We start from the raw sequence: 25,412 nt of genomic DNA on the forward strand, positions 1-25,412 counted from the left end.
CCAATAGATTCCTCCCTGTTAAATTCCCTGGAGTGGTATCACATAGGAGAAAGAAAATGTTCCTGTTAAAGGCCTGCCAGTGAGTTGAGGGTAGTACGTGGGAATGTCTGAAGGTTATTAGAGGTGCCACCGCTGAAGTTGTTTGTCAGCTCCAGGGGAGAGGTTCCGTAATAGTGGTAGGGTTTAATTAAGATTGTTACAGCACTAGCAGTAATACGGATTTTGCAAGGTTGTCCTTTAATATTTAGAGAAATTTCTCCTTGTGAGTTTAAGGATAAAATGTGACATTCTCCATCATATCCCCTTCCTTGATCACCCACTTTTTTTTTATCCTTCACTTCCTTAACAATGGCAGAACTATTGGTTTTCCATTGTCTTTTCTAATTATAGTATCTACAAGTGTCTTTATCAAGAGACTCATTTATTAACTTGGAGGTTCTATACTCCTGCTGTTCCTTTGATGGTTATTCTAGATATTAAAAGATGCATCTTTGACTTAACCATGTGTAATACTAATTGGTGCATTTACTCTTTTCCCAAATAGTACAAGAATATTAGAGCACTTCAACCCCATTTACTCCCCCCATCCCTGACTTAATATGACAGTGTTGTATCTTTTAATTCTGTAAGTTTATACTCTACAAGATATTACCATTGTTGTATACAGTTAATATTCCTTTAGAATTACAACCATTTTTTCCATTTCTTATTCCTTCCTGCATTATTGTGCTTCCTTTTTGGATCATTTTCTTTCTACCTGAAGAATACTCCATAGTATTTTGTTTACTGTGGTACTCTTAACAAATTCTCCCTTTTAGTTTGTCTGAAAATGCCACCATTTTACTGGGTGTAGAATTCTAGATTAGCAGTTTTTTGCTTTCAGTATTTTAAGATATTGTTACTCTTTTGTTTTGTGTTGATTCTGTCAAGAAATCAGCTGTTAGTCTAATGAACTGTTCCTTTGCAGGTAATGTGTCTGCATTATCATGCTTCCTTTGGATCATTTTCTCTACCTGAAGATCACCCTTTTTACTTAGGCTGCTATGATTCGTAATGCTTCGTGAATCTGTAATTTATTGTCATTAGTTTGGAAAAATTGTCAGCCATTGTCTTATTAAATATTGGTTGTACCCTCTGTCTCTCTTTTGTTTCTTTCTCCTCTCTTGATGGGATCCAATTATATGCATGCTAGCCCTTCTCATCTGTATTACTTATGTCTCTTATTTTCTCCTTCATGGTTTTCATCATTTTGTCATTCTATTCTATATTTTGAATATTATCTTATGATATAGCTTCCAGTTCATTAATAATCCCTTCTGCTGTACTTCTTCTGTTTTTAAGTTCGTCCATTGTATTATTAAATGCAGTCAGTTTTAGAATTTTTTTTTTCTCCTCAAAAGTCTGTTGTGCTCTTTTCTTGGGCATTTGAGATTCTGTCAGAATTCTCAGTGTTTCATCGTCTTGACTATTGTATGCTTAGTTAGCCCTTATGAGTCTATTTGTATCATTTGCAGCTTCTGCTAGTTGTTTTGTCTCCTCGTGTGCTTGGTTATTTTTAACTGTGTTTTAGACATCGTGTTTGAAACTTTTCTGTCGAAATAACTTTATGCCTAGGAGGTAGTATCTTCTAACAATGAGCACCTTTATCTGGTGCCTGAAGGAGCTAGCAATCTGGGACTACGTTAATCTGTTTTCAAGCTTTGATATTTGAAGCTGAGCTTCAGTCCTCGTGAGAGTCAGTATAGTTCTTGTTTCTTAGAGTACTGCTCTTTAGGGTGTCAATCAAAAGTGCATGGGCACTCCTTGACACCCTTTCCTTCTTTCTCCTTGGCTTTAGTGGTCCTTGGACTGTAAGTTTTATCTCCGTAGTCGTGCAGGGCTATCAGAGGCATCGTTCAGCTCCTCAATAGCCTCTTTGTAGAGCTAAACATATCTCTTTGGCTATCATTAAATCCTGAGTTAGCTTGTCAATTATCTACTTTTTGTACCATATAAATTGTTTTTATTTTATTATAGTTTTTCTTAGTCTCAGGCCAGTGATATTCTCTTTTTATTTGTTTGTTTGAATAATTGGAATCTTTTTTTTTCTTTTCAAATGAAATGTTTTGTAGAAAAGTAAGAAGCAATAAAAAGAGGATCTGTTTAGGTTGAAGCAGGGCCAAGGCCTTGATTCTTCTGTACTTCCTTCCCTTTTCCCCTTGCTGCTCCTGAGTGATCTCATTAAAATCTTAAGGCTCTATGAAAGTTTAAAAAATTTGTCTTGAAAGAAAACCTCACATCAGAAGCCTTTAAACATATTTGAGGCATATAAAGAGACATAATAAAAAACATAATGAACACTTTTATTTTTCTACTTAAGGAATAAAACATTAGAAAATTCAAGCTCCTTGTGCGCCCTTTGTGGGAGGGAGAGTAATGCTTACCCCCACAGAAGATGTCCATGTCCTAAGCCCCAGAGCCTTTGAATATGTTCAGTTAACTGGGAGAGGGAAATTAAATTTGCAGATGGCATTAAGGTTTCTTATCAGTTGACCTTAAAATAGGAAGATTATTCTGGATTAACTGAGTGGGCCCAATGTAATCACAAGGATCCTTAAAAGTGGAAGCGGGAAATAGAAGAGATGTGACAGCAGAAGCCAGGTCAGAGTGGCGTGATATGAGAAGGACTTCACCCATTGTTTCTTGCTTTGAAGATGGAGGAAGAAGCCCATGAGCAAAGGAATGTGGTGGTTGCCTCTGTAAGTTGGAAAGGGCAGGAAACTGATTCTCACCCAGGGCCTCCAAAAAAGAGTGCAGCCTGCTGGCACTCTTCATCTTAGCTCACTGAGACCCATGTTGGACTTCCAACTTACTGCTCTGTAATATAATACATTTGTGTTATTTTAAGCCAAGTTTGCAGTAACTTGTTAGAGCAGCAATAAGAAGCTAATACACCCTCCCTCATCAAATTTACATCTCTCACCCTAGAAGTAACCAACATGCTGCTGTTAAAATTGCTATGGGGCTTCCCTGGTGGCGCAGTGGTTGAGAATCTGCCTGCTAATGCAGGGGACACGGGTTCGAGCCCTGGTCTGGGAGGATCCCACATGCTGCGGAGCAACTAGGCCCGTGAGCCACAATTACTAAGCCTGTGCGTCTGGAGCCTGTGCTCCGCAACAAGAGAGGCCGCGATAGTGAGAGGCCCGCGCACCGCGATGAGGAGTGGCCCCTGCTTGCCACAACTAAAGAAAGCCCTTGCACAGAAACGAAGACCCAACACAGAAAAAATAAATAAATTAATAAACTTCTATAAAAATAAAAAAAATGTATAATTTAAAAAAATTGCTATGGATGCCTTTATCCCTCCATACCATATATATGTTAAGTAGTGCTGTGAATGTGTTTAAACTTCATGTAAAGGGTATTGAATGGTACTTACCCTGTATCTGTCCAAAGAATTCTTTTCATCTTGCAAAAACTGAAACTCTGTCCCCATTAAGCACTAAGGCCCCATTCTCCCTCCCCCAGCCCCTGAAGACCACCGTTTCATTTTTTGTCTCTAGTACCTTACGTAAGTGGACTTACAGTATTTGTGAGCCATAGGTTTTTAACCTGTTCTCTCCATCATATTTCCCTCATTTCAGTTTTCCCCACATAACAGCTGGTGTGATATTCTTAAGATGTCACTTTGATCATGTCTGTTCATTGGCTTCTCATTGCATTTTGTGATGACTCACAATCTTTCACATGCCCTCCCCGTCCTGGGTGATTGGGCTTCACCTCCATTGTCACCTCTCATCATTCCCTTCCCTGTTGGACGAGTTTCAGCCCCTCCTAAGCACCAAGTTCCTTCTTGCCTCAGGGAACCTGGTGCCTTGTGGACTGCTTATGTTAACATCTGGAATAAGATCTAGCAAATAATAAATATGCATTAAAACATTTGAATAAGTGAAAACAAACTTTCTATCTATATTTTATTGGAAAAAAGGGGGCCACGCAGCAGAGATTTTCTCATCCTGCCTTCTTTTCACCTTAGACCTTGTTAAAGAGCTACCTCACATTTTCGTTGTTCTTTACTGTGGCTTTCTGTTCTTGTTCTCCTCTTTGCCCTTTCTTCTATTACAATGCATTTGGCTTCAAATAATAGAAAATTCTATCTCAAAATGATTTTTAAGTAAGGAAGTTTCGATATCTTACAAAACCCTTAAGTCAGGATTTGAGGCAGCCTCCAGCCATTCTCCAGGCGCAGCACCTCGCTGTTGTCATTGCGATGCCAGGCTCCTTCCGTCTGTCCTGTCGTCTTCAGCATTAGCTTCCTCCTGAGGCAGATCCTCTCATGCAGGTAAAATAGGTACCACAGGCACGTGGGGCTCTGCCTCCTCTCTTCCAGAGGCTCTTTGATGATCAAGTCACGCCCCCGCCCCTCCTTCTCAGGGAAGCCACCCAGCAGTCTTCACATGACTCATTGGCCAGAATTGGTTCATAGCCTGTCTCTGAACTAATCATAGGCAAGGGAAGTAAAATTACTTTTGGACAATTCTGGCCCACCTGGGGGCTAGGGAGGGCTCATCTTCTTTTTTTGTTTTTTTTTTAATATAGTGCACCAAACCTGTCTTCCTCCTCTTTTTTTTAAAAAATGTTTTATTTAGTTGTTTTTGGCTGCATTGGGTCTTTGGTGCTGTGCACAGGCTTTCTTTTAGTTGCGGCGAGCGGGGGCCGCTCTTCTTGGCGGTGCGCGGGCTTCTCACTGTGGTGGCTTCTCTTGTTGCGGAGCATGGGATCTAGGCGCGTGGGCTTCAGTAGCTGTGGCGCACGGGCTCTAGAGCGCAGGCTCAGTAGTTGTGGTGCACGGGCTTAGTTGTTCCATGGCATGTGGAATCTTCCCGGACCAGGGATCAAACCTGTGTCGCCTGCATTGACAGGTGGATTCTTAACCACTGTGCTAGCAGGGAATCCCCAGGGCTCATCTTCTTTTGAGGCACATAGTTACATTAAGGAAAAGTAAATAAACCTGAACAAAACAGCATTCTGTAAGAAGGAATCAGGAGGAATGGATACTGGGTAAGTAACCAACAGTGTCAACTGCATATATGCTGTGCCAGGCCCTGTGACAGCAAGTATTTGTTACTTTTCCCTGAAGGTGTCCCTTCTCCTTTCTAACCTCTAACCCTCTTTGTATGCTCTGGTACTTCTGTGCTCATCTTGTTTTGATCCTTCTTACCTTTCGTAGACGTGGGCATATTACTTTCAATTTGTATGCAAATTGAAGTATAAAGTAGACAGTTATATCTCTAAGATCTTTGTTATAATCCTCACGTTAACCACAAAGCAAAAACCTACAGTTGATACACAAAAGGTAAAGAGAAGGGACGACGCATGCCACTGCAGAAAATCATTGATTCGTTAAGGAAGTCGGCAAGAGAGGTTGAAAGGAATATGGGAATTACCAGTAAGCCAGAAAACAGTTATTAAGGTGACATTAGTGAGTCCTTATCTATCAATAATTACTCTAAATGTGAATGGGTTAAAATCTCCAATCAAAAGACATAGAGTAACTGAATAAATTAAAAAACAAGACCCAAGTATATGTTGCCTATAAGAAACTCCCTTTAGTGTCAAGGGACACACATAGGCTCAAAGTGAAAGGATGGAGGGCTTCCCTGGTGGCACAGTGGTTGAGAGTCCGCCTGCCAATGCAGGGGATACGGGTTCGTGCCCCGGTCTGGGAAGATTCCACATGCTGGGCTGGGCCTGTGAGCCATGGCCGCTGAGCCTGCGCGTCCGGAGCCTGTGCTCCTCAATGGGAGAGGCCACAACAGTGAGAGGCCCGCGTACCACACACACACACACACACAAAAGTGAAAGGATGGAAAAAGATAGTCCATGCAAGTAGAAACCAAAAGAGAGCAGGAGTAGCTATACTTATGTCAGATAAGACAGACTTTAACTCGAAACCTGTAGCAAGAGATTCTTTAAAAGCCAATGGTAAAGGGTTTATTTCACCAAGAGAATAATATAGCAATCATAAATATATACCCCCAACATTGGAGCACCCAAATATATTAAGTATAAACTAACAGATACAAAGGGGGAAATATGATACAATATGGTAAGGGACTTCAGTAACCCACTTTCATCCAGGCAGAAATCAGTAAGGAAAGATTGGACTTGAACCATACTTTAGACCAAATGGACCTAACAGACATATATATATATATATATATAACATTCCATCAGACAGCAGCAGAGTATACATTGTTCTCAAGCACACATGGAACATTCTCCAGGATAGATCATATGTTAAGCTATAAAACAGGTATTAGCAACTACCACAAGGGTGTGACTCCCTCTCTGAACCTGCCTGTGTGTCTATCCACACGTATTGTACTCTTTTTCCTCCTAATAAACAGTACTTGCTTCACTACAAAAAAAAAAAAAAAGGTTTTAGCAAATTTCGGAAGATTGAAATCATATCACCTGACTTTCCTGACCACAGTGGTATGAAACTAGAAATCAGTAATGGGAAGAAACCTGCAGAATTCACAGAATGTGGAAATTAACACACTCTTGAATAACCAGTGGGTCAGAGAAGAAACTGAAAAGGAGATAAGAAAATACGTTGAAACAAACACAACTGGAAATACAACATATCAAAACTTATGGGATGTATTAAAAACAGCTCTATGAAGGAAGTTTATAGTGATACACACCTACAGTAAGAAACAAGAAAGATATGAAATAAACAACCTCACCTTACACCTCAAGGAATAGGAAAAGAACAAACTAAACGCAAAGTTAGCATAAAGAAGGAAATATCAAAGATCAATGCAGAAATAAATGAAATAGAGACTAGAAAGACGATAGAAAAGGTCAATGAAACTAAGCTGTTTTTTGAAAGATAAGCAAAACTGACAAACCTTTAGCTAGACTAAGAAAAAAAAGAGACGGGATTATTCAAATAATGTCAGAAATGAAAGAGGAGATATTACAAACGGTACCACGGAAATACAAAGGGTCATACGAGACTACTATGGACAATTATAAGCCAACAAATTGGATAACTTAGAAGAATGGACGAATTCTTAGAAACATACAACCTACCAAGACTGAATCATGAAGAAATAGAAAATCTGAAGAGACCAAAACGAGTAAGGAGATTGAATCGGTAATTGAAAACCTCCCAACACAGAAAAGCCCAGGACCAGATGGTTTCCTTATGGAATTCTGCTAAACATGTAAAGAAGAATTAACACCAGTTCTTCTCAGACGCTTTCAAAAAATTGAAGAGGAGAGGATCACTGTTAAATTTATTTTTTGAGGCGAACATACCCTGGTACTAAAGCCAGGTAAGGGCACTACAAGAAAGAAAAACTACAGTTCAATATTTGATGAATATAGATGCAAAAATTTTCAACAAAATATTTGCAAACCCAAGTCAGCATTACATTAAAAGGTTTATGCATCATGATCAAATGGAATATATCCCTGGCATGCAAAGATGCTTCATCATACACAAATCAGTAAGTATGACACACCACGTTAATGGAATGAAAGATAAAAATCATCTGATCATCTTCATAGATGCAGAAAAGCATTAGACAAAATATAGCCGTTTTTTAATGATAAAAACTCTCAACAAAGTGGGTATAGAGGGAAAGTACCTCAAAATAATGAGTCATATATAACAAGCCCACAGCTAACATCATACTCAATGGTGAAAAGCTCCAAGCTGGTTTTTTTTCCCAAGTGGGAAATTAATTTTTCCCATTACCTTTACATTTTGGGATTAGTCTAGTTCTGATAATTATGGGTACTTCCCTCCTTTCCTGTAGTCTTATTGTGCCTTTTCTCTAGGCTTCAAACCACTCAGAATGTTAATTTGTTAAATCATAGGTTTTATACACAATTAAAATTTTTTCACCTCTTTGCTCTCTTTCAGTTTTATACAATTGAAAGATTATGTGAATGCTACAAATAGAACTTGAACGTTCAGGTGGTCTTTTGTTTTAAGGTATCAGACCTATTTTTTTGTTGTTCATAGAATATATGACAACAGCTTTAAATGAAAAGTTTTTGATAGCTTATATCTGCTCATTGCCAGATAAGTTGTTAGTTAGACACTGACAGGAGCAGAGTTTGAGAGTGTGTGTGTGTGTTTGTGTGTTCTAATAACAAGCAAAATAGTGTGTTAGCTCATGTAGATAGAGGAGGTGTGTTCATTCACACGTGACCCATTTGCACTGTGGTGAAGCTGCCTGAGAGTATTTTAAATGGAAGCAATTTATAAACGAGTTGGTAGCCACACTTTCAGAACAAACTGATATAGCCTTGTGGGGAGATATTTTCTGGAATGACTGCCTGTGTTTGGGGTCCAGGTTTGCTGCTGTCTAGCCTTGTGACTTTGGATTCTCTGTCCTTGTATGTAAGATAGGATAGTGATTGTAAGTTGTTGTGAGTCATTATTAAACACAACTCTTGCTGTATAAGGGATAATCTGTCATAGCTATGTAAACTGTATAATAACCATGGTACATTTTTTCTTCATGAAACACCTGTATAATTATTCTCATGTCTATTTGAGTTAAAATAGTACTATGGCCAGTTAGTAACTTAACTATACTAAAAAATTATTTTCTTCTTCCTCTTCCTCTGTGTATACATATACACACATGTATATTTGGATGTATATCTGTATATATCTCTCTGTATATATGGGTAAGTATACATGTATATATGTATACACTATATATGTATACATGTGCACACATTTACACGTGTATTTTAAATATATTTATGTACGTGCATAAATATTTATACAGAAAGCATGTATGCATCCTCTCTATACATAACTACATACATGCAAAACACATTTTATGTAAATTGTTCCAGATCATGTGAGGCATGGACTTTAACATGCGTTTATCTTAAGTGCTTAGTGTAGTACTTGGTATGTGGAAAGTGCTTGTTACGCATTGTCATCATCTCCTGGGAGTCCCACTCTTTGTCTCCCTGTCTGGAAGTCACATTTGTTGAATATCCACTTGTGGAGAAATAGGCTTTCTGGTATTTGGGGAAGTTGGGGGCAGAGGTATGCTTCCCACTCCTGGGAAGTGTCTCTGCTTCCTCCCCGCAGGTGACCTTGCTTCCAGAATTAGCAGAACACAGGGCTTATAAATCTACTAGTAGAGTGATCTTTTGCAGAATGGTATGAAAGTGCCAAATACAAAAGGTTACTCTTGATATTGCTGCAAGACTTAAGCTTCTCCAATCTGACTCGACCCCGGCCGGCAGCTAGTGCCCCCCCAGCCCTGCCCACTTGGAGATATACTGCACCTTTTCTTATTCTGTGCAGCCATCTCGTTTCTGGTGAGCTGTTACATCCTTAGCTGATTACAGTGAGTCCCTGGCCAATTTTACCTTATGTGTGATTGAGGTGGGGCAGGGCTGGAAGGAAACGGGAGAAAGAGACAGGTTTCTTCTCTCCTATGAAGCCCAGCACCTGTATCAGGGATTGTTCTTAGGCAGCCGGCTTGAGTTTATCACTCTTTAATGCCACTGCTGTTCATTTATGTATTGAAAATAGCAAAATTTATAGTTTGGGTACTTGTTATTTGACTTTTGGATTATTGACAATAGCTTCCTAATTAACATTCTTGCCTCCAATCTTTTTTTTTTTAGATTTTGAGATTAATTCTGATTGAGGTTGACAATTCTTATTCATTATGGTATTCAACAAATATAAAGTATAACTGCATGGAGTTAATACACTTTATAAAAAATTGAAATATAGTTGATATACAATATTATGTTAGTTTCAGGCGTATAACATAGTGATTCAACTTTTTTTCTTTTTTTAACACCTTTATTGGAGTATAATTGCTTTACAATGGTGTGTTAGTTTCTGCTTTATAAAAAAGTGAATCAGCTATACATATACGTATATTCCCATATCTCCTCCCTCTTGCGTCTCCCTCCCACCCTCCCTGTTCCACCCTTCTAGGTGGTCACAAACCACCTAGCTGATCTCCCTGTGCTATGTGCTTGCCTCCAATCTTGATCCTACTAGTGTGTGCTGATGCTGTGTGATTTTTAAGTCTAATCTAATCAGATCTTAATTTTATTGTGTTTAACATTGTCAAATATCTATGTAATTCTGTTGAAATTTTCATAAATTTTACATATCTTTGGCATCTGCCAAATTTAACTCTCCTCCCACCATAATTTTTTCCCCGTAATTTTAGGAAGTTTTATTTTTGTACTTGAGTAGTGATAGTTCCATTTAACTGATTGTTTTTGCTGTTTTTTGTACATGGAATTGAGTTGAAAATACTGCTCGATACATGGCATCCTGGCATTGTCAGTCTGTACAAGGCCCTACGTTTTTCTTTATTTTTCATCCTCTCATCTCTGTCCCATTCTCTTCTTCCATTATAATAGGCTCCCATTCTTATGAATTTAAAAGGTAGATTAAGGGAAAAACATTTATGGAGTACCTTAATAGCACATCAATCTTGAGTACTTATTCACAATAATACTTGGAGTACAACACGTTAATATTTAAGAAATGTTCAGGTGTATTCACATGCCCGATGTAATGCTACTTTTAAGAAGAAAATGTTTGGGGCCAAGTAGAAATAAATTAGGCAGATATGCGAAATAGCAGGGAAGACCAGTTATTAGGGAGGAAAATATTACATATTAATTTCTGTTTTCAGTGTTGCTCATTTCTTCTAGCACGAATATTAAGGAGAAAAAGAATGATTATATGACCAGTGTCAAAATATAGTTCTTGAAGTCAGGATGCCTGATTATATAACTTTACTCTTTGTAGAGTTATGTTCAGAAAAATGGCACTGGGAAGGTGATCTAAGAAAGATAGGTTGGTAGTTGTCTTTGATGGAAACCCCCTACATTTAGTGATATCTGATCATGTTACTGTAATCTTGTAACTAAACAGACAGAAAGGACCAGGAGTTTCTTTCCAGTTTCCAAGGTTAGAAATACTTTTTAAGCTCTGCATAGCTTTTTTTCCAAACAAGGTAAAGATGTGTTTGAAGTATGAGAGCTAACAAATTGAGCTTAAATCCCACAAGATAATGCAGAGGAGAGAGATTCATAGCTAGGTTTACAAGAAGCTTTGTAACTTCTTGGAGTTTGGCCTCTGGAGTTGCCAAGAGACTTGAAAGTATCTCCTGTTGGGTCTGTCTTGCTCACTGGTGTATCTCAGGTACTATAGCCGTGCCAAGCACAGGAATGCCCCCAAATCAAGAATTAGTAGGTCTAATAATCTTTTAAATAAGCTTATGTCATTAACCAGCAAGTTAACTTGTGGATTTCACTTGTCAGAATGATCAAAAGAGCAAAACATGTTAACTACGACAAGGAATTTTAAGCAAAGTATAGCATGGCTAGTTAGAATGTGTTCTCTGAGAGCTGACCCGATGTAAATTAAAGGGACTGTTGTTTCAATTTGCTTTAATGCATTGTGACTTCATGTCAGGTAATTGGGCATCATGAATGTTACAGGCCACCGGAATGCACCTGTAGGAAAGTTTACTTGCCTGCTGCAGCAAGGGCAAGTGCACAACCTGGGAACCAGAGCAAGTGGGGCTTCGTCGGTAGGTTTGGGCTGAATGATTCTAAGGAGAGACTGGGAAGTAGACCAGCTCTGCATTGGATACTGTTGTGAGGTGGGGTCAGTTTGGTAATTGGGTATCTGAGTATTCTGTTCAGAGGTAGGCGGAATGAAGCAGAGCTGGGGACTCATTGGTAAGAGAGCAGTAATCACTCAAAAAAGGGCCATTTTAGTCATTTTGCCATTCTGGTGTGGCCTTGGGCAAAACTTTATTTCCTGTTTGCCTTTTCTATAGAGGCCTTGCCGCTAATCTGTTAGGGATATCACAATCTGATTTTCAGTGGGGTTTATTTTCACTTTCTTAGTCCCTCTTTTTGGCCAGATTCAGCCACTGAGGATATTGTTCTGTGAAATCCAGATCTTCCCTGTGCTGGAATTCTGTTGATCAGGAGACTTCAGAGAGTCTCATCTACTGTTGGACTGCAGTCAGTTCTTTGTGACTACTTTTTGTTGTTGTGGGGTCACTTATTGAATCATGCAAAGCAAAAATGGCTGTGCACATATAAGACTCTGGAGATCACATTTGAACTCTACAACACTGACAAATGCTGAGAGATTATGGACAGTTTGTAGTCTACTTCTAAGCCAAGAGCCAAGGTCCCAAATGTGGTTTTGGTGTAGACAGAAACCTTCCTAGGTTTGACATCAGAGGGGCTGTCTGTCTTATTTACTATTTTAGTTTACCATTTTATGGACTTCCCTGGTGGTGCAGTGGTTAAGAATCTGCCTGCCAATGCAGGGGACGTGGGTTCAAGCCCCGGTCTGGGAAGATCCCACATGCCGCGGAACAGCTAAGCCCGTGCACCACAACTACTGTGCCTGCGCTCTAGAGCCTTCAAGCCACACTACCGAAGCCCGCGCGCCACAACTACTGAAGACCACGCACCTAGAGCCCGCGTGCCGAAGAGTGGCCCCTGCTCGCCACAACTAGAGAAAGCCTGCGAGCAGCAACAAAGACCCAACGCAGCCAAAAAGAAATAAAAAACAAAACAAAACAAAAGAAAGAGTTGCTTAGTAGTTGAGTGTAATTGCCCAAGAACTAGAGTGAGCTGAGTTGCACCCAAAAGAAAGTGGCTACAATCTCAACAGTTGGCTTGTTTGCATATTTTAGTGAAATCCTGAGCAAATTGCAGCCAGGTATGAGACTCATACAAGGAGTGACTGGGGATGCAAAGAGCAATATTATAGGTATCATCGTTAGAGATAACAAGTATCTGTTAACAGTTCAGAAATGTAAAGCAGCAGAGGGGAAGGGAAGAGCTGGCGGTGGGGGGAGGTGGGGAAAGCATGCAGATTAAAGCCTGACGTCTTTGGTTCTGGCCATTTAGATTTTGTTCCATAAGCCCTGGGGGTGGAAGCTCTCTCTCATGCTGCTTGATCCAAAGGTCTTGGGTATAAGCTTTCTCATTCTAAGACCATCTTCTGGACGATTCTTAGCAATCCTCAATTTGGGGTCTCTGGCTGGACAGTCTTCCAGTAACTTGAGGAAGTGTTGTGTTGTTGTAATTGAGAGCTATGGATCCAAGGAGTTTTACTGCAGACTATGGCAAGGTCATTTCCATGGGGGTTCAAGTACAGTCTTTCCTTAATGATGCTTCAAAAATAGCCAAACACCTAATCCGAGCGCATGTAGAGCTGATTAAGTATCTGGCAAGGGAAGATAGTTGTTTACATCAGTGATAAGGTTGAACAGTTCTGGAAAATTATTTTGTTAACCAGAATTATTATGTCACATAATTATCATTTCTTTTCTGTGATGGAAATAATTAAGATATAGTCTCTTAGCAACTTTGAAGTTTGTAATACGGTATTGCTGTATATAATCATTGTGCTGTGCAGTAGATCTCCGGGATTAGAGCTCCAGGATTTTTTATCTTCTTATTGCAAGTTTTACCCTTAAACAACATCTCCTCAGTCCCCCAGCCCCCAGCCCCTGGTAACCACTATTCTACTTTCTGTATTTACGGGAGACTGCACGTATAAGTGATATGCATGCAGTATTTGTCCTTCTCTGTCTGACTTGTGTCACCTAGCATAATGCCTTCAAGGTCTACCCATGATCCATGTTACCACAAATGGCAGGATTTCCTTCTTTCTCGTGGCTGAATAATATTGACCCTTTTTAAGTGGCCCGTTACCCATCTTCACTGGAAGCTTGTAAAATCTACTGCTTTTCTCCACTTTTCTGAAATGCCTAAATATTGTCTTGATGTGCATCTGTTTTAATTCATTTGTGATAGGAACTCACTGAACCCTTCCAGGTTTACAAATCCTGTCCTTCAGTTTGGGGAGTTTCCTTGAATTACTTTGTAAGTTTTCTTCCTCTCTTTTCTCTGTTCTTTTTTTGTGAAACTCCTAATTATTTGTGTGTTGGATTTCATGGACTGGTTCTCTAGTTTCCCTATTTTTATTTCACATTTCTCTAACTTTGTTTTATTGCTCTGTTTTCTAGGCTCTCTCTTCAGTTTATCTTCTACCCAGCCAGTTCTGCTTCCAGATGGATCTTGTCCTCTCAAGTCTCTGCTTTGGAGGATTTGGCTCTGCAAATCTAATTGGTTCTCAGCTTTCTTTGCTATCAGTTTCTTATTTGGTTTTCTTGGATCCTTGTCATCAGCTGCTGTTCTACTGTTTGTCCACTTACATTCTAGTTTCCAAATTTTTATGCTATCTTCTCTCTCATTTTTCGTCCTTATGGGTTTATGTCTTAAAAATTTTTTCTTTGCCATAGTTTTAGTAGGGTGTTAGGAGGGGAGTGAAGTTTGATATGTGTTCAGTACTCTATTTTACCAAAACACTACTCATTTTTTTTTAACCACTCCTTTATAGCCATTTTATATTTTTGACTTCCCCTCCCATCTGTTAAAGGCAAGTGTTCATCATGGCTGCGCTCTCTTCTTTTTGGTCTTCTCACATGACACACTTTCTCTCAACTTTGTTTATTTATTTTTAAATGTGATGTTTTCTTGTCATACTCATTTGTTTTGTACACACCTTGAAGTGAAGTATACGTATTCTGCACCGTTTGGAGAGAGCTGGCATGAAAGTCCCCCTCCCACTCTACCTCTGTTTCTAAGGTAGGCAAACCTCAGGGCTGTCCATGTGTTTCCATGATTTTAAGCTGCTGCCGGTCTTTGCTATTCTCTGAGCATGCCAGATCCTGTCTGTGCTTCTGTATTTTTATACATGCTTTTCCCACTCCCTGGGATGCCTCATATAACTACTGATTTCTTTTCCCAGCCCCTCCTTCCTTTCCTGACAAACTTCTTAAGTCTTAAGAATCTCTGCTTAAGTAGACTCTTTCTGAAGCTTTCTTTCATCTTCCTTCAACCCTTCAAGGTATAGTTAGTTGATCATTCCCTCTGTTTATAGTACTATTATATAGAGCACTGTACTGCAGTTATCACTGATACAATCTGACTACTTCGACTGGATCATGACTGAACATAGGGAACGAATCTTTTTCCTCTCCAGGGTGCCTTTTTACAAAAAAGTGTTGTGTGCATGGCTACATAAATAAGTGTGCTCTGTAAACCACAAAGCACTATTATGTTATGATGGTAATTATTATTAGGTGATTTTTAAGAGGCAGTTGCGTTTTTGATAATCACACATCTTTTCAAAGTTTTTTTGTTCTCCCATTTTACCTTTCTTTCTGATAACTTTTATAAAATATAAAACATTAACTACTTGGGATGGGGGAGAGAACTGATTGCAGATTAGAATTTTTTAGCTCATTTTGAAGACATTTTCACATGGCTGTCTTTAACAAAGAGAAAGTCCAGGGGGTGTTGTCAAGGAGGTGAGTTAGTCTCTGGTTTAATTTATTTCCTTCCCCACCGCTCTCTCTCTCTCTCCTTAGAAGGCTCAAGTCTAGGAAGTTATCCTCAACAGTAGATATAACAGAACCTGTTACACTCCTGGGTTGACCATCTGGTTAAATCAGTACCATGCACATGTCTAATCTCTAATAGATTTATTCTGATCCCAATTTCATTTTATTTTTGTGTCACCCTCTTTAATGTCTCCTTTAATTCTTTCAGAAATCATTCAGACTTGGTGAACATTAAGTACAGATATTCTTAGTGTATTTTTTTTTTTTTTTTGCGGTACGCGGGCCTCTCACCGCTGTGGCCTCTCCCGCCGCGGAGCACAGGCTCCGGACGCGCAGGCCCAGCGGCCACGGCTCACGGGCCCAGCCGCTCCGCGGCACGTGGGATCCTCCCGGACTGGGGCACGAACCCGCGTCCCCTACATCGACAGGCGGACCCTCAACCACTGCGCCACCAGGGAAGCCCCTTAGTGTATTTTTAATATAATGTGTGCCCATGGTGCTTTATAGGAAAGTACTTGTAAATCTGATTGTCGTAAAACAAATCTTTTTTCAGAAAAATAATGTAATTGTGATTTGTTTTTACAACTAAGGATGTGGTGTAAATATGTTATAAAAGGAAAGATAAAGTTACGTAAACTTTATGGATAACTTAAAATGATAAAGTATTAAACTTATTGATTTTATAATGAGTTACTCATCTGTTCAGTCAAACCTTAACTCCGGCTCTATCACTCTGCCCTTACTTTTAGTTGTTTTTTTTTTTTTTTTTGCAGTACGCAGGCCTCTCACTGTTGTGGCCTCTGCCGTTGTGGAGCACAGGCTCCGGATATGCAGGCTCAGCGGCCGTGGCTCACGGGCCCAGCCTCTCCGCGGCATGTGGGATCCTCCCGGACCGGGGCACGAACCCGTATCCCCTGCATTAGCAGGCGGATTCTTAACCACTGCGCCACCAGGGAAGCCCCCTTACTTTTAGTATTTGACCTCATTTCGAACATCAGAAAAATAATGAAAGCCATCAAAATGAGAACTCCCCTGACTTTTTGCCTCTGAACCAACTTCTTTGCACCTGTATCTATCCTTTCCTCCCTCCTTTGTCTTCCTGTTAACAATGGAAGACACATTTCTCCTTCTCGCTCTGAATCTAATCCCTCCCCAGCATTTCAGTCTTTGCTCTTCTTGTTTTTCCCTCTCATCTCCTTTTCTCTGGGTTCTTCCTTTCAGTACTTAACATAATCAAGCCTCTTACATCTTAAAAAAAATTCTTTAACCTTGTGTATTCCTCCAGCTGCTGCCTTATTTTATCACCTTCAAAGAACTACCTACTTTCATTGTGTCAGTTGACTTATGCCCCCTTCATTCCCCAGCCTTCTGCAGTATCTGCCAGTACGTCACTGCGACTATTTTTGCCTAGTCCAGTGTCCCCTGGTGACTTCATCGTTGCTAAATTCAGTGGACATTGCTCGCTCCTCACCTCACTAGACTTCTCGGCGGCTTTGGATACTGTTTACTATTCTGCCCTTTTTCTTACCAGTCCTGCTCTTTGGTCTCCCCTCAGGTACTCTCCTGGCTTGGTTGACAGTATGTATATGCTGATATCTTCAGCTTTCTCTTGACCTTTAGACGTGTTCATTCAGCTTGCCATCCCCACGTAGGTGTCTCACAGGTACCAGACTCAGCCTGCACACAGTGGAGCCATCATCTTCCTGTTCCCTCGGACCTTTTCCTCCTGCTGTGTTTCCTGTTCTGGGGGATGATGTTGTGTTGGCCTGCTCCTGGGGCAGGAGTCATTATGTCTGACCCCATCTCCTTCCTCATCCCCAGGGTTCTGTCCTTTGTGCTGCTGGTCTGCCTTCCGTCACTCCAGTCTGTCCCCTTGGCAGCAGCCAGCATCATCTCTCACCTGAGTAGTTTGGACACTGTGGACTTAGCTGGTCTCTCGGTTTCCTGTCTTCATTTACTGCCCCCCAACATTTAAAAGGCCGCCAGAGCAGAGGAGGATTGATATTCTCCTGTTTAAAATTTGTTAACGGAGCGGCTCGTCTTGTTCTTGGAGTATAAAAAGACTTTTATGATCTGGTTCCTAACTGTATCCCCATCCTTATCTCCCGTTGTTTAATGTATGTTCTTCAAGTGCTTTTCCCTCACCTCATGTGCCCTCACACTTTGTTCCCCTCTTAACACACACACACACACACACACACACACACACACAGAGCACAGTTTTCAAAGTGCGATCTGGGAAGCTCTAGGTGTCCTCAAAATCCTTTCAGAGGGTCTGCAAGGTCAACACTGTTTTCATAACAGTGCTATGTTATATGCCTTTCTTCACGCTGATTCTCGCGAGTGTACAGTGGGTTTTTCTCAAAGGTGACGTGACACGTGATGATGCCATTGCTCTGGTGGATAATGGATATGTGCTTTCGTAGGTTGTGTTTTTTAAGAGTTCCCATTTTTCAATTCTAAGAGGGTTAATATTGATAGAACAAACAGAACCTCTTCAGGGTCCTCAGAGACATCTAAGAGAGTAAAAGGGTCCTGAGTCCAGAAAGTCTGAGGACTGCCATTTGGGCCTCAGTGAGATGGGATTTCCTCTGAGAAGGCTTTGCCTGGGTCTCCAGGAAAAAGAGTGACTTTTGGGTAGCTCTGCGGTTCGTACTTGCTCTGTCACAGCATTATCATATTGTCTTGTGGTGGGTTAGTTATCTCTCACCACCAGTAGCCACAGAAAGCTCCATAAAGGAAGGAATTCCCTTGTATCCCCAGGACTTAGCACAGTTCTGGAGACACAGTAAGTGCTCAGTAAACATATGTCGAGTGAATCCCTTTGAAGGTATTTGGGGATATGAACTATATAACATGTTTTAAATCATAACCATTTTGTACTTTATGAATGATGCATTCATTTCTTAATTTTTTTGACACCCCAATATCCAAATGGGCTTTAAGAGACCATGTTTTATATATGCACGCACACACACACACACACACACATACACACACACACACACAGGAAGTGTATACATATTAGAGCAGAAAGAACCTATTATTGGAAGTCAGGAGCTTCATTTCTGAAACTTTCTCTTCTGCAAATAACCATAGAGCCTTGGACAAGTCTTCTTATTCCTTGGAATCTAACTTCCCTCATCAAGTAATGGGATTGGAATAGATTACCTCAAGTTTCTCCCATATGAAATTATGTGATTATATGTGAAAGGTGTCAAAGTGTATGTGATTTATATATTTTTTTATTTTATTAAAAATGCACATACATTTAGATTTATCTGTATATTAAAATAACTTTGTTTTTACAGGAAAGATGATAAAGACTATGCTTTAAAACAAATAGAAGGAACCGGGATCTCTATGTCGGCATGTAGAGAAATAGCAGTAAGTGAAGCTCTTTTTATCATCATCATTGTCAGCTGATTTATGGGTGTCACCTATATAGGTCTCTGAATTGTATTTGTCACATGCACACGTTAATTGAAAGTTGAGAAATATTTTTCATATCTACTATCTATAGCAAAATATATTTGTTTTTTAAAGAGAAGTAAAGGTGGCATGTAGTTCTAGTAAAAATTTCTATGTAAATTCACTTATTTCGGGTTAAGTAAATCTCAGTTGTTTATGTAACTATATATTTTTCCCAAAAATGTCACTAAATAGTTAAGGATCCAGTTATTCTTACTATTTCATTGAGTGCAATAAAATTGTTTATTATGTTATATGTTAATTCATATAAAATTAATATTTCTATTTTAATAAGATGAGATTAATGTCATTACTTATGAACTTAAAATGAGATTATTTGATTTTCATTGTATCTGTCTGTTCATTTGAATAAGTAAAATTATATACCCCCCCCTTTTTGGAGGCATACCATTGCCATATGGTAATTAGAATCTCAATTTGATTCTGAAGGAAAATATTCTTCATGTTAATGCATTATTAAATAATTATTCTTACATTTAAAGTGAGTATTCTCTGAGACTTTACTTCAGCTTTTACTATTGTGAAACTATGGGTCCAAACTTGTCTTTTCTGTCTTTAATCAGAATATTCTAGAATATATATTGTAATAATCTTTACTTTTATTGCTTTCAGCCCTCTGTCTACACAGATATAGGCTGTTGCGACCTGGAGGTATTAATTTAAATAATATTACTCTTTTAACAGATTCTATACCACTGGGTTTTCAGCTAAGAGTCATTTATTGTGTATCATGTTGACAGGAACTAGACGAAGAAGAAGTAAACATAGAACACATAGAGCAAGTCAGGATCCCTGGCCTTAAGCGTTTGCACACTGATGAGGAAAGGCTTATAATTCTTCTAATAATAGGAATGGTGTGCCGAGCACTGTGGTAGCAGGGAATAGAGAATGGGAAAAGGGTATATGTGTCTAAACTAGAGAATCAAGGAAGGTTTCAGATTTTGGAGGACACGTAAGAATTACCTCGATGAGAGAAGAATAGGAATGAGATGGAGGGCATTCTTAACCAAAGGTATGCTGTATTGGAAATTATATTTCATTTCATTGATAAAATTCTTATACTCTTGTATCTTGAGGCAAGATATCTGTACATTAACTGTCAGTTCTGCAGCATCTACTATTCTCTATGTTCTAGTTGCTTTTAAAGAATTAAAATCTGTTGAACTATGGTCAGTGATGTTGGGCATCACGATAGGGATGACCTTTAGAGGGGCAGGGAGGAACCAGAGGGGAGACAAGGGGGAGCTTTCAGGGTGCTATTCTGTTTCTTGGTTTTGCTCTGGGTCTGGTCATGTGGGTTTCACATGTGAAAACTCACTGAGCTGTCATGTGCTTTCCTCTGTCTTTATTATTCTTCAGCAAAAAGTTTTAAAATCAAACAAAACTCCATTCATTTCAGGAACAGACATTCTTAGCTTTTTATCTATGTTGATAACTGTAAATGCAGTTAAGCACAATAAGGAGTATGAAAGCTTATTTTTAACGTACTTGATTGTGGTTCTTCAACCTAAGGTGAGCAGAAATTTTTAATTTTGATGAAGTCTCATTTACTAGTGTTTTCCTTTTATGACTATTGTTTTCTGTGTCTGGCTGAAGAAATCTTTATCTACTCACTAATTGTGAAGATGTTTCCCTTTGTTTTCTTCTAAAGCCTTACAATTTTAGCTTTACTTCTAAGTCTATGATCTGTTCACTTCATTTCTGTTTGTAGTCTGATGTAATGTTTGAGCATCTCCTCCCCTCACCCCATGTGAATGTACAATTGTAGCATCATTTTTTGAAAAGATTCTTTCCCATTGAATTCCTTTGGCATCTTTGTAAACAATTAAATGACTGTAAGTGTTGGACTATTTCTGGGCTCTATTCTGTTCCATTGATCGCTTTGTCTATCCTCAGCCAATACCAGATAACTCTACTTTACATACAGCAAGACTTGAAGTGAAGTGGTATAATGCCACCAGCTTTATTTTTTGTTGCAGGATTGTTTGGGCTATTTTAGGTCCTTTGCATTAGCATGTACATTGTTGAATTGGCTAGTAATTTTTATTTCTAAAAAATGCCTGCTAACATTATGGTTTGCATCAATTCAGGGAGAACTGAATCTTAATAATATTGGAACTTCTAAGCCATGAAAGTATGTGTTTCTTTCATGGCTTAGAAAGACATACTTTTCCATTTTTTAAGGTTTTTAAAAAATTTCTCCCAACAATGTTTATAGTTTTTTAGTGTGGAGGCTTTACACACTTGTTAAATTCATTCCTAAGGATTTTATGTTTTCTGACATTGTTATACATGGGATTATTTTTAAATTTTTGTTTTCCACTTGTTTGCTTCTGTATTCAGAATTGATTTTTTAAAAATATATAAATTATATTTCTAAATTCACTGGTAGGTTTGGTGATGTCTTTGGGATTTTCTACATAAGTAATTGTGTCATCTGTGAATAGGAATAGTCTTACTTCTTTCTCTCTTTATGCTTTTGATTTTTTTCTTTTGCATTGGCTAGAGCCTCTCAGAAGATGTTGAATGGTGGTGAGAGCAGGCATCTTACTTGTTCCCAGTCTTGGGGGAAAGTGTTTTCAGTGTTCACCATCAAGTTAAATGCTAGCTATAAGTTTTTTATAGATACCATCAGTCAGGCTTAGGAAGTTCCCTTCTATTTTTTTGTAAATGGTAATGAATTTTATCAAATGCTTTTTTTCTACATGTCCGGAAATGACTATATAGTTCTTCTCTTATTCTGTTATATTGGTAGACTACATTGATTAATTTTCTAACATTTATCCAGTTTTGCAGTTTTGCAATAATCCCTGCTTGGTTATATATCACTTGATTTGATTTACTAAGGTGTTGCTGAGGAGTTTTAGGTCTTTTGAAGAATGTTAGCCTATGATTATCGTTCTTGTAATGTTTTTGTCCTTGGTATCGAAGTTGTGCTGTCCTCATGGAACAAGTTAGGCAGCCTTTCTTCATCCTCTGCATTCTGACAGTTTCTGTATGGCTGGCAGTTATTCTTCCTTGAATGTTGGACAGAATTCACCAACCAGTATTATTTTCTTAATAGATATAGAGCTCTTCACATTTAATATTTGGTCTTGTGTATGATAAGTCCTATTTTTTATGCAATTTGTTCATTTTGTTTGTTACTGAATTTATTGGCACAAAGTTGCTAATAATATTCTTATTATCTTTTCACAAATGTGGCTCCTATAGTGGTGTCCCTATTTCATTGTGGACTTGGTAATTTGTGTTCTCTGTCTGTATCATTGATTTTTGCTCTTATCTTTATTATTTCTTCTACTTACTTTTGGCCTGCATTTCTTTTTTATCTTCTTCTTTTTTTAAATATTTATTTATTTATTTAGACTGCACCAGGTCTTAGTGGTGGCACGTGGGATCTTCGCTGTGGCATGCTTAGCTGCGGCATGCAGACTCTTAGTTGCGGCATGCGGACTTCTTAGTTGTGGCATGCATACTTCTCAGATGTGGCATGGACTCTTAGTTGCGGCATGAATGTGGGATCTAGTTCCCTGGCCAGGGATCGAACCCAGGCCCCCTGCATTGGGAGCATGGATTCTTACCCGCTGGACCACCAGGGAAGTCCCTCTTTTTTATCTTCTTAAGGTGGACCGTTAGGTCATTGATTTTTTTAAAGCAGTTCTTTTCTAATATAAGCAATTAAAACTATAAATTTGCCTCCAAGTAGTGTTTTACTTGCATTCCACAAATTTTGTCACATTGTATTATTATTATCATTTAGTACAAAATAATTTCCATTTTCTTTGTGATTTTTTTTCTTTTATTCATGGATTATTTAGAAATATATTGTTTAATTTTTAAATATGTGAGGCTTTCCAGATAATTTATTGTTGTCAACTACTAAATTTTTTCTGTTGCGGTCAGAGAAAAGAGACTATATTTTAGCAATATATACTGAAATATTTATAGATGAAATCATATGTCTGAGATTTACTTCAAAATAATTCAGGGTGGGGTGGGAGGAGCGGATATGAATATCGATAAAATGAGATAGGCTGTGAGTGGATGATGATACATGGGGGTGGTTCTATTTTACTATTCTATTTACTTTTGAAAATTTTTCTATAATAAAAATTCAAAAGGAAAAAGGATCCCATCTGTCTGACAAGTCTTCTCAGACCTCACATTTATTATGGAAGTCCATTGTCTGAGAAGTCCGGTTTCCCCACCAGTCACCTCCATTATTCTCTTACGATCTACACCCAGTTTGTTCCTTTCATAGCATTTATTACAAATTATAATTATAAGGAGTTTCTTTTTATTTTTTGTTAACTTATTTTCTGTTTGTGGTCCTACCTCTGCCTGACTGGAATGCATTTCTTCACCAGTGTGTGCTAGCTCTTACACATAGTCTTTTGTTTAGTAAATAATTGTAAAAGGGAGGGAAGAAGGAAAGAACTCTGAGACTTTCTACTGAAGTGAAGAGCTTTGCATGTCTTCATCCTCACTGTATTCTAAGAGGCCTGCTGTGTATTTCCAGAGCTTCCTGTGGGTCATGATCCCTTTAGCTTAGTGGTGTTCAGAACTCTTCAGTGGACTCTCGGTGTACCAAGGGGCCGCCTTGTAGTTCAGCTGCTGTTAAAGCCCACATCTGCTTTAACCTAGGCACCTCAGGTTTTTTAATTTTTCTTTAATTAATTTGCAAGAATTCAATTGAAGAAAAGTTTCCACAGCTTAAAAAAAAAAACAAATAATTTTGGAATAATTTTACTGATGCTTTTATAGTAATTTCAACTCAACTCTCATACTTAGGGCATACATTTAGAATTTATTATTTTTGCTATATTGTAAAATTTTAGTATTAGAAATCAATGTTATTTTGAGAATATTAGGTTTTCTTACCTATTTCTCACTCACCATGTAAGTGGTATATATTGGCAAGATAGTTTTAAATGCTATTTATTTTTTATTTGTACTTTTAGAGTTCAGATTAAGTGTGATATCCTGTGGCATTAATTAGAATGAATTAAGTTTATGACGAATGATGTTTTAAAACATTTGTATTTTTACCAGTGATCTTAGTACTCAGGAAATTATAAGATTTTATTCCCAGTAGAATTAGGAAAACTTAGGTGGTTTCTGTGATGAAACCATTGTATAAATTTATTGAAACCTTTTTCCATTAAACATTTTTGGACATAAAATTTTCAAAAAGGCAAAAACATCTTACACAGTGCCAAGCAGAGGCATCTGCAGCCTGTGGGCTCTGTGTGGGGTGCTGAAGCCCATCAGGTGTGAAAACTGCTCGCCACCCCCAGTGTCTGAGCACCCGCCTCACGGGGTTCCATGGAGCACTTAAGACCCTCCCCGGGTTAACCTGAGCTCCCATTCTGGCTTTACCACTCACCTGGCTTGTAGGACCCAAAGCAGGTGATGTAATTTCCCCGTGTTGTAGTTTCCTCTTTGTAAAATGAGAATAATAGTTATCTCATAGGGTTTTAGTGCATGAGGAGCGTAGGTCACTTCTGGGACACAGTAAACTCTGGGTGCACGTTAGTTCCTCAGTCAATGCCAGTTAGCACTGCTGCAGCCACAGCATGCGAACTGCCTGCTCACTTGAACTTGTCTGCTGCCAGAGGACTTCAGCGGAAGGTCTCAGCACATTTTACATCCCGGCACCTAGTGCAGCATCTGCCACGGGGCCTGGCATGTGGCAGGCATTAGATCTGCTAAATGTAGCCCAGCTTCCTGGTCTTCTGGAAGTGCTTCAGTGTAAATATTTACTTAGAGGCATTTCGCCACTGAGACTCTCAGCTCCATCTCCAATCCCACAGAGACCCATCTCCCAGCATAGCGTGTTGTACTTACTCAGTAGTAATAGCTATTTACTGTACTAGTTTGCCAAGGCTGCCATAACAAAATACTGCAGACTGGGTGGCTTAAACAACAGGAACTTATTTTCTTACTGTTGGAGGCTGTTGATCCAAGATCAGGGCGCCTGCAGAGTTGTTTCTTGTGAGGCCTCTCTCCTTGGTTTGCAAGTGGCCACCCTCTTGTGGCCTCTTCATGTGGTCATCTCTCTGTGCGTCTAATCTCCTTTTCTTGTAAGCTCACCATTCAGATTGGATTAGGGCTCATCCTACTGACCTGTTTTTAACTTAATTGCCTCTTTAAAGGCCTTATCTCCAAATAGAATCATTCTGAAGTTTCGGGGGTTAGGGCTTCAACACAAGAATTTTGGGAGGACAGCCCATAACACTTACCATTTCTTACTACCATAGTAATAGCACTTACTATTAAAATCATTGCTCTCAAAGACTTAATATTTGACTAATCAGATTTTTAAAAAATAAAAGTAGATTGATTTTTTTGATGAAAGCATTGATCTTAGTCTACAGTTTAGAAGCCAAAGGGTGTGTTGTATGATGCCCTTTAGTTGGTGTATTTTCTTTATTCGTGAACTCAGTTATTCATGTCTTTACCAGGTATTTAATG

At 38.9% G+C, this 25,412-nt stretch overlaps 1 protein-coding gene across 2 annotated transcripts in view; it reads left to right on the plus strand.

Annotated features, from left to right (window-relative positions):
* The window catches only part of CDK8 (cyclin dependent kinase 8), a 99,047-nt gene that overhangs the window by 26,502 nt on the left and 47,133 nt on the right, over positions 1-25,412 (plus strand). For both annotated transcript variants that reach the window (XM_065895897.1, XM_065895896.1), the window contains exon 2: positions 18,758-18,833. In XM_065895897.1, the coding sequence (XP_065751969.1) occupies positions 18,758-18,833 (76 nt within the window). The remainder of the gene's footprint in view (positions 1-18,757; positions 18,834-25,412) is intronic.

This window comes from Phocoena phocoena, chromosome 18 (genome assembly GCF_963924675.1).
Source record: "Phocoena phocoena chromosome 18, mPhoPho1.1, whole genome shotgun sequence".
Taxonomy (NCBI): Eukaryota; Metazoa; Chordata; class Mammalia; order Artiodactyla; family Phocoenidae; genus Phocoena; species Phocoena phocoena.